General features: G+C 35.9%; 2 protein-coding genes across 16 annotated transcripts in view; one reads left to right on the top strand and one right to left on the bottom strand.

Moving 5' to 3' along the window:
* Window positions 1–10,727, bottom strand: part of trip13.L (thyroid hormone receptor interactor 13 L homeolog) — a 32,443-nt gene extending 21,716 nt beyond the window's left edge. For 2 of the 3 annotated variants that reach the window (XR_001936023.2, XM_018266132.2), the window contains exons 1-3: window positions 10,599–10,727; window positions 4,806–4,911; window positions 1,720–1,885 (exon numbers count right to left, since the gene is read on the bottom strand). Coding sequence is in view for 2 of the 3 variants with exons in the window: in XM_018266132.2 (XP_018121621.1) it covers window positions 1,720–1,885; window positions 4,806–4,897 (258 nt within the window). In the remaining variant the exon portion in view is untranslated. Of the gene's footprint in view, window positions 1–1,719; window positions 1,886–4,805; window positions 4,912–6,281; window positions 6,402–10,598 lie in introns of all 3 variants that reach the window. The other variant, XM_018266133.2, reaches the window with a different exon arrangement.
* The window catches only part of brd9.L (bromodomain containing 9 L homeolog), a 32,403-nt gene continuing 28,578 nt past the window's right edge, over window positions 10,659–14,483 (top strand). For 6 of the 13 annotated variants that reach the window (XM_018266513.2, XM_018266512.2, XM_018266509.2 and 3 more), the window contains exons 1-4: window positions 10,659–10,778; window positions 10,890–10,982; window positions 12,045–12,265; window positions 13,627–13,753. In XM_018266513.2, the coding sequence (XP_018122002.1) occupies window positions 10,898–10,982; window positions 12,045–12,265; window positions 13,627–13,753 (433 nt within the window). In that variant the 5' untranslated portion in view covers window positions 10,659–10,778; window positions 10,890–10,897. 13 annotated transcript variants of the gene reach the window in all.

The following is a 14,483-nucleotide window of genomic DNA, read 5'->3' as shown; positions in this document are numbered from 1 at the left end:
TGGGCAAAGTCAGTAGTTTTCCCCATTGATCCCGGGGTGGCTCAAGATGGCCCTCATTTGCATTATATAGAATCTTTTTTACATCATGAAATTGTGATATACATAGACATCTAAGCTTCTACACTGCTCCAAGCTGCAGTTTCCTCCTCCTGCCTGTATCAATGAAATAAAAATGATTACTCCTTAGTAAATGCTTTTTACCAATAATTCTACCAAATAGATGGCTTCGGAGTTTGAAACGCCACAAATCATTTAGGGCGGCCATACCAACATATTCTGCAGGTTGCTCATCAATACAACCCTCTTACCTCTAGTATAAAAAAGGTGCCATAAGCTTACGTTACAAAGACCCCTCTGGATTTCCCAAATGGACTTTTCTTGGTGACTAAACTAACAATCTATGCTGGTTGCAAAACAATCCTACTAGAGATTTTTAATTTAGAAATTATTTTAGTACGGTAACACTTATTATGAAAAGACACCCTAATCTGGAAAACCCCAGGTAAATCCAGATAATAGACGCCATACCTCTATCAGCATTATCTAAATACATAAGGCAGACGTAAGAAAATGCAAGACAGATCTTAATTTTACTTACCAGAATTCGAAGTATGATTGATAATAAATCTACCCCTTAATGTTTAAAGTATTTCATATTATTTAGAAGCCATATTGTTAGTTCCAATTTTGTTTTCTGTTTTTTTTTTTTTTTCAAATGTAACTATTTGCAATTTTCTGTATAAAATTCTAGCTGAAGCAACTGTTGTTGCCTTGGAAATTTTTAATACGTCTTTAAAGGAATTTCTCAGTATAAAAATAAAAACTGGGTAAATAGATAGGCTGTGCAAAATAAAAAATTTAATTTTTGCTTAATTATATTGAAAACATGTTTTATTTTGCACAGCCTACCTATTTATAAAGTTTTTATTTTTACACTGAACTGTTCCTTTAAAATAATAAAAATTGTTTTTGAAAAAAGCATACTGCCTTGCAAAGCCTTTGAGCTGCTGAGAAGTTTGTGAGTGGAATGGAAACTGCAATGTCACTGATACATTGAATATTTTTGTACTCAGCCCTACTGATAGTATGGAATTATGTAAACTCATTATCAGATAGACAGGCATATCATTTTAACGTAAATGGATGACATTAAGGATTTGAACATCCCTTGGTACATTTTGGCCTTTGTCATAATGCCCTGCTGAGTTGTCTAATACTTTGGAATTACGCAGTCTGATTGATCAGATGGAAGGCATGAAATTTGGGGGTCAGCAGATTCAAGCTCAGTACCATAGTACAAACCTCAGATGTATTATTTTATTTGCAACCATGCACGGTTGTTAGGTCCTGCAATACTAACAGCAAAGTGTGCAATTTTTGGGAAACGAATAGAGTGAAGCTCGGTTCATAAAAGTTTTGTTGCATTTGGCAATATTATTATTATTAATAATAACGTATTTTTAGAGCACCTACATATTTCGCAGTGCTAGGCTATGGAATATAGATATCTGGTTGAAAGAGCTTAGTGGGCTATTTTGGGGGCAAGAAGAGCAAGGTTTTGTGAGCTAAAAGTAGCATTAAGTATTCTCAGAAGTGACAAAGTTTCGCAAAAAGTTTTGTTTCATTCAATATCTATATTTAAAATTCTTCCCACCAGAACTATTTTCCTCCTCACTTCATATTTCTTTACATATAAACAACTTTTACAATACTTCTTACCTGTCGGTCTTTCAGTTTTAATTCAGTATCAACAATGGAGACGGAATGTATATTTTTAATTAAAAAACTGTCATCAAACTCTGTCCATGAATAATCTCCAAACACTACACAATGTCTATTCAATAGTTGCATGACATGAGATCTTATATCTTGACTCGCTGCTGGGCTAAAAGATGTAATAGAGAGAAAATAAATATTTATTGAACTAAATTTCTAGAGTTACAGTGGGACAATATTCTTGCTTGAAGAACCACTGTAATGGATTAATTTAACCAAATTATGTTGCAGTGCGAGAGACTACATTAATTCTTTCTTTGGGGAAAACAAACCTCTTTTTGATTAGATTTTGATTTTAAGATCTTATATTACAAATCATTATTCACAATATTTTCCTAGAACAAAACAAGTAATCATAAACAATGCAGAATAGAATAAAATCACTAAAATCTATTCAAATCAAGAGTATTTTCACATTTTGTGGTCAAAATACTAGATTCAGTAGATTTTCTGACCTAATTAAAGTTTTATGGCCGCAAACAAGAACAGCTGCTAAATCCATGTACATAACAATAAAATTACTTAAAGGGATACTGTCATGGGAAAAAATATTTTTTTCAAAACAAATCAGTTAATAGTGCTGCTCCAGCAGAATTCTGCACTGAAATCCATTTCTCAAAAGAGCAAACAGATTTTTTTATATTCAATGTTGAAATCTGACATGGGGCTAGACATATTGTCAATTTCCCAGCTGCCCCAAGTTATGTGACTTGTGCTCTGATAAACTTCAATCACTCTTTACTGCAAGTTAGAGTGATATCACCCCCTCCCTTTTTCCCCCAGCAGCCAAACAAAAGAACAATGGAAAGGTAACCAGATAGCAGCTCCCTAACACAAGATAACAGCTGCCTGGTAGATCTAAGAACAACACTCAATAGTAAAAACCTATATCCCACTGAGACACATTCAGTTACATTGAGAAGGAAAAACAGCAGCCTGCCAGAAAGCATTTCTCTCCTAAAGTGCAGGCACAAGTCACATGACTGGGGGCAGCTGGGAAATTGACAAAATGTCTAGCCCCATATCAGATTTCAAAATTGATTATAAAAAAATCTGTTTGCTCTTTTGAGAAATGGATTTCAGTGCAGAATTCTGCTGGAGCAGCACAATTAACTGATGTGTTTTGAAAAAACACGTTTTCCGATTACAGTATCCCTTTAATACCAGCTTCTCATCAAAAATAACTGAGGCAGAACTGTGTTCACCTTAGCTACTGCAAAAGCATTTTACACAGTACAACTACAGAGTCCATGCCCACTTTGGTTTGAGGGATCACTTAATTTGTTAAATGAAGAATTATCAGACACTGAGGAACAGATTCATTAAGGTTCGATTTGTGTTTTTCACAAAATTTGAGTTTCTGAGATTATTAATTTTTTTGGTCAAAAAAACTTTTTCGAGATTTATTATGCCCCGACCCTGGAAATAGCTTGAATCCGAAAATACACCATTTAAAACCTGTCGAGGTCAGGAGTCAATGACAGCTTTTATATGTAAAGAATCATCAAAAAGATATTGATCTGTATGAGAATGATGGTAGCTACCAAACCGTACAGATTCATTACAGTCACTTTTTAGTCTTTGTGTATGAGACAAAATTAAGACTGTATGTGAAATTAACAAGTCTGTGATTTTCATATAGCCACTTCTATAATTCAAACGTATGTGTTTGAGCAGGCTCTCAAAGAACAATCCATCACAGGCAAGAGAGTAAAATAAATGTATTAGTACCAACTGGCAGCCTTCTGTGTTTCATACGGTTAAATATCTAGTTAATCTTAAGGGTGCTACAGACAAGATTTCTTGCCTACTGTATGATGTTTTTGTTTTCAGCACAACTGTGCTGTGAAATCGATACCCACTACACACTGGAGTCAGGTGAATGAAACCAAGTCGGTACTGAGATTGAAATAAGGCCCTGGAATTTCAAGTACACAGATGCCCAAACAGCCCCCACAGACCCAATACATAGTTAGTATCTGTGACATCTTACAGCAGTTCCTCTGGCTTTTTCCAGAATCTAGAGATTGCCAGTCCAGGCCTGAATTTTAAAACAAAGGCATGAAGGGATGGGATATTACACTATTAATTTAAAGGGGTTGTTCACCTTTGAGTTAACTTTTAGAATGATTTAAAGAGAAAATTTGCAATTGGTTTTCATTTTTTATTATTTGTGGTTTTTGAGTTATTTTGTTTTTTATTCAGCAGCACTCCAGTTTGCAATTTTCTGGTTGCTGGGGTGCAAATTACAATAGTAACCATGACTGGAATGTGACTAGGAGAGGGCCTGAATAGAAAAATTAGTAAAACAAAAGCTAACAATAAATTTGTAGCCTTACAGATCATTTGTTTTTTAGGCCTGTTTGCCCTGTTTATCAAAAAAAAAAATAACAAAAACTGCTATTCACTGAACTGATGTTGCACAAAGAGGTAAACTTCCCCTTTAAAGGAAAACTAAACATCTCCCCGCATACAAAAATCCCTCTCAACTGACTCCCTCACCTCTTTTATTCTCCTAACAGTCTATTACATAGAAAAGTGCACAGGTGCCAACTTGTTGTAAGCTTGATCCCTTGCCTTCAGACCATTAAAGTTAAGTTAGTACAGGTATGTGATCCATTATACGGAAACCTGTTATCCAGAAAACTCAGAATTACAGTAAGGCTGTCTCCTATTCCATTTTATCCGAATAATTAAAAATGATTTCCATTTTTCTCTGTAATAATAAAACAGTACCTTGTACTTGATCCAAACTTAGATATCATGAATACTTATTGGAAGCAAAACCAGCTTATTGGGTTTATTTAATGTTTGCATGATTTCCTAGTAGACTTAAGGTATGAAGATTCAAATTACTGAAAGATATATTATCCGGAAACCCCCAGGTTAAAAACATTCTGGATAACAGGTCCCATAACTGTATAACAATTCTAAGATATAAAAGACCTAAAACATGAGAAACAATAAATGAAGGAAGGCATGATCACCTCCCTAAATTTGTGTTTTAATCAAATCAAGGGGATACAAACCTGTTTGATTTCTGGTGGACTTCCACATGTACTTGAAAAGTGTCGTGTACATTTGGAAGGGCTTGCTTCAGATCTCCAGCTACTTCATCCATTTTCTATTGACAGGCTAGATTTAAAAACATATATAGTATTAAAGGGAAATAATGACCATACGTTTTTGTATAGTTTATATGTACATGAGCACATGAGATGGACCCTAAATGCTTTGTGTTTTCTGTGACTGAAGCAGAAGTAGGGCTCACTGAATTCTTATAAGATTGTACACACATAAATACATATACTAAACATAGTAATATTTCTCATTCATTTCAATCACTCAATGGCTCCTCATAAAAATGACCAAAATGTGTGTGAATGTGATAGGGACCTTAGATTGTCAGCTCCACTTGGGCAGGGACTGATGTGAAAGATAGGTAATCTCTGTAAAGCAGTGCAGAAATGTGTCGGTGCTATGTAATTTATTAAATAAATAATATATATAACCACCCCTACCTATACAGCCTTTCTCTGGATCAGCTATAAATTAGGCAGAATTAATGAATTAGTCTTCAACTGCTTAAAGACATAGGTTAGGATACACAGTAAAACCTGGTATAGTGAATAAAGTACCCCCTCTTGTAAAATATAAGGATATTATAAGTTATCGAGGAGTTCCATGACCAAATAAAAACAAGGCCAAAGGTCGACTGTTTTTATACAGGTCATGTATTATAATACACAAGTTTCAGTAAGTCATTTGTATGAAATTAAATCAAATGTGAAAAACTGTAAAATATGTGGGTACCCTTGTAATTTTGCTAATTTGAATGCATGTAACTGCTCGATACTGATTACTGGCAACACCAAATTGGTGTGTCCAATAATGAGAAAAGGCCTTTTAGGTGGCCAATTGCAAGTTGTGCTTCTGTTTGACTCTCCTCTGAAGAGTGACAGCATGGGATCCTCAAAGCAACTCTCAAAAGATCTGAAAACAAAGATTGTTCAGTATCATGGTTTAGGGGAAGGCTACAAAAAGCTATCTCAGGAGGTTTAAACTGTCAGTTTCAACTGTAAGGAATGTAATCAGGAAATGGAAGGCCACAGGCACAGTTGCTGTAAAACCCAGGTTTGGCAGGCCTAGAAAAATACAGGAGCGGCATATGCGGAGGATTGTGAGAATGGTTACAGACAAACTAAAGATCATCCTCCAAAGACCTGCAAGAACATCTTGCTGCAGATGGTGTATCTGTACATAGTTCTACAATTCAGCACAATTTGCACAAAGAACATCTGTATGGCAGGGTGATGAGAAAGAAGCCCTTTCTGCACTCACGCCACAAACAGGGTCGCTTGCAAAAGCTCATTTATACGAGCCACAGTCATTTTGGAACAAAGTGCTTTGGACTGATGAGACAAAATTGAGTTATTTGGTCATAACAAAAAGTGCTTTGCATGGTGTAAGAACACCGCATTCCAATAAAAATACCTGCTACCTACTGTCAAATGTGGTTGAGGTTTCAGTATGCTGTAGGTGCTTTGTTGCTAGTTCAGGGACTGGGGCCCTTGTTAAAGTCGAGGGTCGAGGGTCGGATGAATTCAATCCAATTTCAACAAATTCTTCAGGATAATGTTCAAGCACCAGTCACAAAGTTGAAGTTATGCAGGGGTTGGATATTAAAACAAGACAATGACCCTAAACACACTTGGAAATCTACAAATGCATTTATGCAGAGGGAGAAGTACAATATTCTGGAATGGCCATCACAGTCTCCCGTCTTAAATATCATGGAAAATCTATTGGATGATTTGAAGCAGGCTGTCCATGCTCGGCAGCCATCAAATTTAACTGAACTGGAGAGGTTTTGTATGGACTTAATATATAATATAATATAATATCTCTGTTGGGGTGCCCAAATTTATGCACCTGTCTAATTTTGTTATGATGCATATTGCATATTTTCCGTTAATCCAATAAACTTTGTCATTGCTAAAATACTACTGTTTCCAAAAGGCATGTTATATATTGAAGGCTCAGCCAGTGATAAACAAAACTCTAAAGATTTAAGAGGGGTTACCAAACTTTGTCATAAGACTGTACAGGTATGGTACCTGTTATCCAGAATGCTTGGGACCTGGGGTTTTCCAGATAAGGGATCTTTCCCCAATTTGGATCTTTATACCTTAAGTCTACTAGAAAATCATGTAAACATTAAATAAACCCAATAGGCTGGTTTTACTTCCAGTGAGGATTAATTATATCTTAGTTGGATCAAGTACAAGATACTGTTTTATTATTATAGAGAAAAAGGGAATCATTTTTACAAATTTGGATTATATGGATAAAATGGAGTCTATGAGAGACAGCCTGTCCATAATTTGGAGCCTTCTGGATAATGGGTTTCCGGATAAGAGATCCCATACCTGTATAATTATTTTTGGGCAATACACTGCTTTGATTAATATAAGCAAAATAAACAGGACAATTATTTTTTATTATAAGGCAAAGTTATAAAGCACAGACCATTGCTACCAATGCTACCTACTCTGTAACCATTAATTAAAGTTTGTTTAAAACATCTAAATTCACCTTTAAATATACTTTCATTATGTTACAGATTAACCCCCTTTTTTTAAAAAAAATTTTTTTGTAAACCACCTGATTATGCCTCTTTGGAACCTTGCAGCTTTACATCTTAACACACATTTCACTGGACTGCCACACACAAGGCACAATCTTTTAAAAACAATTAAACATGAAGGAAAGATAATACTATTGTTTTGCCAGCAATATACATTTCTGATATCCTAAGGGGAAACTATATCCTCTGTTTTGATGTGAGCTCATTCTGTGTGCTGCTGTGTAGCAATGAAGCAATTGAAATTTGTACATGGGTCATAACTGTTGCTTTTTGAATCTGAGCTGAATGCTGAGGATCAATTGCAAACTTGCTGAACAGTTATATCCCAAGTGGTTCCCCTTCAAAGTCGCTGACTCATCGTTAGAGAGCTGAAAAGCAGGAATCTGGCTATTGTGTTACACATCCAGTCACTCCAGCCTTTATACATTACATTTTTGCATACCTAACTGAATTAGAAACATTTTTTATTTTGCACAGACTATTTATCCAGTTTTTATTTTTACACTGAACTGTTCCTTTAAGACGCTGTGTTGCAGGTTCATTTATTGAACATTTCTGCAAAAACCTAACAGTCCTGCCATCTATTCCTACTGTCTCATTGCCCAGGCTGTTCAAGGGAGCTGGTGGCTGTTCAAGGGAGTATGAAAGGCACACTAGGCTGAAGCCAGTCTTTGGTGTGTGACTGCAGTGCTGTGATTGCCTATCACCCTCCTATACTGCTTCTGGAAGGTGCTGTTAAGACAGACACACCCCTCATTTGAAACAGAGACCATAGCACATCTAAAGGGAGTTCTACAACAGTGATTTTTTAGCCCAACATAAAATCAGCACCATATATTATTCATAATTGGATGATTTTTTATTTATGCTATATGTCTCCTTTAAATGTGCCAGGACCTATGCTATCTAGAAGACAAAAATGTCCATCTCTAAATTAATTTTGGGAAATTGAGATAGGAGTACAGCTTATTTTTCTTGCAAGTTGTGCTGATGGGTTGTGGAACACTCCTCATCTGAGTTTGCAACAGGCTAGCTTCTAGCCTCACCCACTTGCTGACAAATCCATACCACTTTAAAGGGGTTGTTCACCTTTAAATGAACTGTTATTATGACATAGAGAGTGATATTCTAAGATAATTTGCAATTGCTTTTCATTTTATCTTATTTGTGTTTTTGAGTTATTTTGGCTTTTTATTGAGCAGCTCTCCAGTTTGCAATTTCAGCCATCTGGTTGCTAGGGTCCAAATTACCCTAGCAGCCATGCAATGATTTGAATAAGAGACAGAATTATGAGTAGGAGAGGCCTGAATAGAAAGATAAGTTATAAAAAGAAGCAATAACAATACATGTGTAGTCTTACAGAGCATTTGTTCTTTAGATGGAGTCAGTGTCACCCCAATGTGAAAGCTGGAAAGAGTCTGAAGAAGGGGAATAATTCAAAAAGTATATAAAAAAAAAAATTATGAAGACCAATTGAAAAGTTACTTAGAATTGGGCATTCTATAACTTACTAAAAGTTAACTTAAAGGTGAACCACCCCTTTATGCTACTCCTATTAAACATTCTTAATGGATTAACTACAATAAAAACAGGTTGCATTGATAACTAGTATATAAACTAAAATCGATGGGTTGATTTATATAGATTCAGAATGGTTCTCTAAGCACTTTTGCAATTTGCACTTATTTTCTATTTTTAGTGGTTAAGCAGCAGTTTTAATTCGTATTAAGCTAATGTCATTTGTGGTGTCTTGTCTGCCAGTGTAAAAATGGGCCAACATCCATACTGCGTGAGCACTGACAAGAAGGTGTTGTGCCTTTAAGTGCTTAGTAAACACAGGGTGAATAGCAGCAGACTTGAATTTTTATTATAAGAAAACAACACTGACATTAACATAAAACTGTCAGCTCTCTTTCAAGGACAGAGTATCAGTGACCCCAGCCTAGGTTTGGTACAGCTATGGGATGCCTAATATCTAAACACGTTATCCAGAAGGCTCCGAATTAGGAAGTTCATCTCCCATAGGGGCAAATTCACTAAGCTCCGGAAATTCACGAGCGTCGGCTTTGCTCACATTGCCACACGAAAATTTGCCAGGACAACGCTAATTCACTAAAATGCGCTGAACGATGGCGAAGTTTCGCTATCGTTAATTCTGCAAGCAAATCGAAGTTGTGACAGAGTTGGCTAATTTGCATACGGCGGGAAGTTAAATTTCAATAGACATATATGTTGCAGCAAATACATTACACTACATAAGCCCAGGGAACCTTAATAAAATAAAGTTCGTATAATGCCCTACACATGAGCCCAGTGTATAGTTTATGTGCCATATGTTAGGAAATGTAGGGGGGAAGCCAGGTACCCTAAAAAACATTACGCAAAAACTTACGCTCTTTTGCAGCCTATTACCCTGAAAAAACTAAAAGACGCCAGCGTTTTTTGGGACTTAGAAAAATTTTCAATTGAATTTTGAGGTAACGTTCAGTAAAATCCACATCTTAGTGAATTTGTGTAGTTACGTGACGTCAATTCGCCTGGCATTAGAGTGCGAAGTATCGCTTGAGTCTATCTCCTTCGCTAGCGAATTTATGCCAACGCCCATTAATAAATCAGCTAAGTCATGAAATGACGTCACACCGACGATTTTTCGCCAGCGTTAGGAAGCTAATAATTCCCACCGGTAAAAATGATTTCCTTCTCACTAAGCTGCATGAATCCATACTGAGGTCAAACAGCCCTATTGGGTTTATTAAATGTTTAAATCACCTTTAGCAGATAGTATGGTGATCCAAATTACTAAAAGATCCCTTATCTGGAAAACCCCAGGTCCCAAGTGAATAAAAGCAAATAAATCAGAATCCACTAATTAATGTAAATGTCAAAAGTGATCAGAGAAGCCGAGACGGCGAGTTCAAATCAATTCTTTTTCGGGTTTAGATCGGTACAAGAAGATTTAGCAGCATCCAGAATGCATGCAGCAATAGAAACAAGTTTGCTGAACGATCTAATGAATAACTGCAAAACTCTGCGCCCCCAGCAAAGTTCATTTTTAAAACTACAGACAGAGGCAACCCAATAATAAGGCTTCAAAAAATATTTCCTCCGCGTGAATAACATAACTTAAAACATAAGTAACGAGAAATGTTTCTCAAAGAAGTAATGTTTAGTTTACCTGAGCGCGCTCTTTTTTTTACCCCTACATAGCAGGAACTGCACATGCGTGAAACTTATGCATAAACTCGCGATATCTTGAGCGAAGTCAATTTGTGTTTACAGGAAACGTAGAGTAAATTGGAGTCTTGCATTGGACGTTGGGTTCTTTGTCGTCTACATGAAATCTCATTCGGAATAGGTTTCTTTTTTTTTGTTTGTTTTTAAAATATCCTTATTATCTAGTCACGTTAACGAATTTGAACTTGACTACGTATTTTGCATTTTTTTCTTTTTATTCCAATCCTATTAGATTGGACCATGGGGAAGAAACATAAGAAACATAAGTCTGAATGGAGATCCTACGACGCCGGTGAGCTCGGCTCCCCCGGAGATCAGTGTCAGTGTGTGTACCAATTATTGGGGCTGGGGCATCTATTGTACTGTAGAAGGGATAGTGTTATTTGTATATTTTGTAAATTGTGATGATAAGACGAATCAAACACAACATTACATACATGCCATTTTTCCCAGTACAGAGAATATGTATAGTCCTGTCTTCCTTCTGAATACTGTTTGCATTGCATCCCCAAATAAACTGGGACACTTTCTCTAACTAACATAGTAGAAATTTGCAAATATTATGTATTTTAACTATGGATTGCTAATGACAATATCTGCAAAAAATGTGTGGCCTTTATTTATTCATTTCAGTTTTTTAATTTCATTTTGCTAACTAATTTTAGCATGGGAAGCTTACATGCATATCTGATTTCCAGACTTGCTGGGAAACTCCGATAATTAGTAACTACATACATTAGTTTGGTGGTTCACTTTTGAGGTAACCTTTAATATGCTATAGTATGGCTACATCTCTACAACTGTACTCAATTATTTCTTTTTTTTCTTATAGTTTTTGCATTATTTATTACACAGATCTCATCTAAAAACAAATGCCCTGTAAGGCTACAAATGTATTGTTATCGCTACTTTTTATTACTCATCTTTCTATTCAGACCCTTTTCCTATTCATATCCCAGTATCTTTTTAATATCAGTGCATGGTTGCTAGGGTAATTTGGCTCCTAGTAACTGGATGGCTGAAATTGCAAACTTTAGAGCTGCTGAATAGAAAGCTAAATAACTCAAAAAACACATAATAAAAAATGAAAAGCAATTTCAAATCGTCTCAGAATATCACTTGCTATATAATACTATAAATTAGTTTAAAGGTGAACAACCCCTTTAACTGATACATGTTGATATAAACTGATTTCACTTGTTTTGGAAAGGCTATGACCAAGCACATGTAGTTAATTTTAAGATCTATGTTTTCAGCAACACACCTACTTAATTTCCCCTTGCTGTTGACCACTGCATCTACAGTATAAGTAGCTGATAACTCATCCAGTAGATGTATGACCAGAGAGGCTACACAAAAACAGGAATCTGTTTAATCTGTTCTGTAGATTATGTGGACAAACCTCTGGAAAAGCCCTTGAAGCTAGTGCTCAAAGTTGGAGGTAGCGAAGTGACAGAACTATCTGGATCTGGGCATGACTCAAGCTTTTATGAAGACCGATCTGATCATGAACGTGAGCGTCACAAAGAGAAGAAAAAAAAGAAGAAGAAGAAATCTGAAAAAGAAAAGGATAAATATTTGGATGAGGACGAAAGGAGAAGACGAAAAGTATGTGTTTTTAGATCCCAGAAATAAATGTAAATATGGGAAATTCTATATAAAATGCACACACGCAGTGTGCAGTTGTATCCACATTCTTGAGCTTATGATAACTGTCTGTTGGTCCCACCAATTCTTTTTGGAATGTAACTAACACTTGGGACTTGGTGCATGGAGCATATCTTCATGAGTCATTGCCCTTGGTGTTCCAGAAATGAGAGGCATTTTGTAATCTCTAAAGCCAAAATACAGTTTGATACCAACTATATGGGCATTGACCGTTTTCATAATTTTGGCTCTGCACACCCCATTGTATTTGAAATAAAGCAATCAAGGTTCTATATAGGCACCTGAAGGCCACAGACCTAGACGCAAGTCCTCAGCTACTAAATAGAAATACAGCCTTAGGTGAGAGAGAGTGGATATGGTGGTATGTGAGGAGGTTACATCCAGAACCATATGTTAAGACTAGTGAAGAGTATTTGAGGTGTAGTGTGCTCCGGTAAGGTCTAAGTGAAATAACAGAATAATAACTGAAAAAAAATTCTATTTTCCTAATCACTGTTCAGATTACAAGATACAGTTATGGGACCTGTTATCCAGAATGCTTGGGACCTGGGGTTTTCCAGATAAAGGATCTTTCTGTAATTTGGATCTTCATATCTTAAATCTATACTAGGAATAATTTAAACATTAAATAAATCCAATAGGCTGGTTTTGCCTCCAATAAGGATTAATTATAGCTTTGTTAGGATCAGGTACAAGCTACTGTTTTATTATTACAGAGAAAAATAAATATTTTTTTTGAAATTTGGATTATTTGGAGATAATGGAGTTATGAGTTTATGAGAAACGGCCTTTCCGTAATTTGGAGCTTTCTGGGTAACGGATCCCATATCTGTACCTATAGATAATTTAAGCAGTTACAGTGCACAAATGTATTTTGCTTGGATTTTTGTCTTTGCTTTTCACATACCAAGTTTTAAACCCTTTTGCTAGTACCCATAAACATGTTTGATTAGCAGATTTTCAGTAGCATTTCTTGGGGGCAATGTTTAGCTTACCTCTGAAAATACTTTCCCCTAAAGAGGGAACATACAATCTTCAAAATTGCTTAAATTGAGCCCAAATGAAGTGTAAAGCTTGACTGACACATAAATGATTGCCTCATTTGTTCTTTTTTTAAATAGAGCCAATACATTTAGACAGGTCATCACAAACATTGTTTATCATCAGTCCATGCCCCACTAGTGCTTACAGTCTAATGTTGCTATAAGGTTCATACAAATAGCACTTTTTCCTAAAATTGCTTATTTCGCAAATATATTATTTTGTGTGTGTTTCGTTGATATTCAAATTTTTGATTCTAGGAAGAGAAAAAGAGAAAACGGGAGAAAGAACAGTGTGATTCAGAAGGTGAAACAGAAGTTTTCGAATCCATAAGAAAAGACATTGAAGCAACAGATCGTCCAGTGAGAACATGCAGAACGCATCCAGGTGAATGAAAATCATTTAAACTGTATTTCCATTAAAACATCCATACCTGTTATAAACTTCTCTCAAAATCTCAGCTGTCAATCATATATTGCATTTCCCACCTCTTTGTGTAGCCTGCGCATTAGCACTGCATCAGGTCCTCTCTACCAGAAGATACATTTGATTTTGTAATGATACAAATCTTGTCTTTATACGTTTCCATAAAATGGCCACCTGCCTATATGCTCTATATTGTGTTACTGAAAAGAATGAGGTTAATTTTTAAGTGTTTAAAACTTTGTTGCATGTGTCCAAATTACAAGCCATAGAAAGTCAAAAAACCAACTGTAATTGCATATAAAATGTAAATGCACATATTAGTGAAGTAGAGGCCAGACCGAAACCCACGGGACCTGCACATTTGAGCTGGACAATCTCTCTTATAGCAGATCATGGCAGGTAATGGCTCAAATTTGTTAATGGCCCATCTTGCCCACAACAACAATGTGTATTTAATTTTCATTCAGCAGGCTCTCATAGCTCATTTGTATATTCATGCCTATCCTGCTGTCTCTAGTGATGTCAGAAATGGGTGGGCAGTTCAAGTTGGGTACAGTTTGGGAGAAGAAGGATACAGTTTGACATTTTGTCAGCCCACACATCACTAATATGTGGGTTCATGGCCTTTTACAATCTTTAAAAAAAAAACAAAAAACTTGAGAGCAGCCTCTTATGACTGCAGCAATATGAT

This window comes from Xenopus laevis, chromosome 6L (genome assembly GCF_017654675.1).
Source record: "Xenopus laevis strain J_2021 chromosome 6L, Xenopus_laevis_v10.1, whole genome shotgun sequence".
NCBI classification, from domain to species: domain Eukaryota; kingdom Metazoa; phylum Chordata; class Amphibia; order Anura; family Pipidae; genus Xenopus; species Xenopus laevis.
This window is presented reverse-complemented; position numbering and strand designations above follow the sequence as displayed.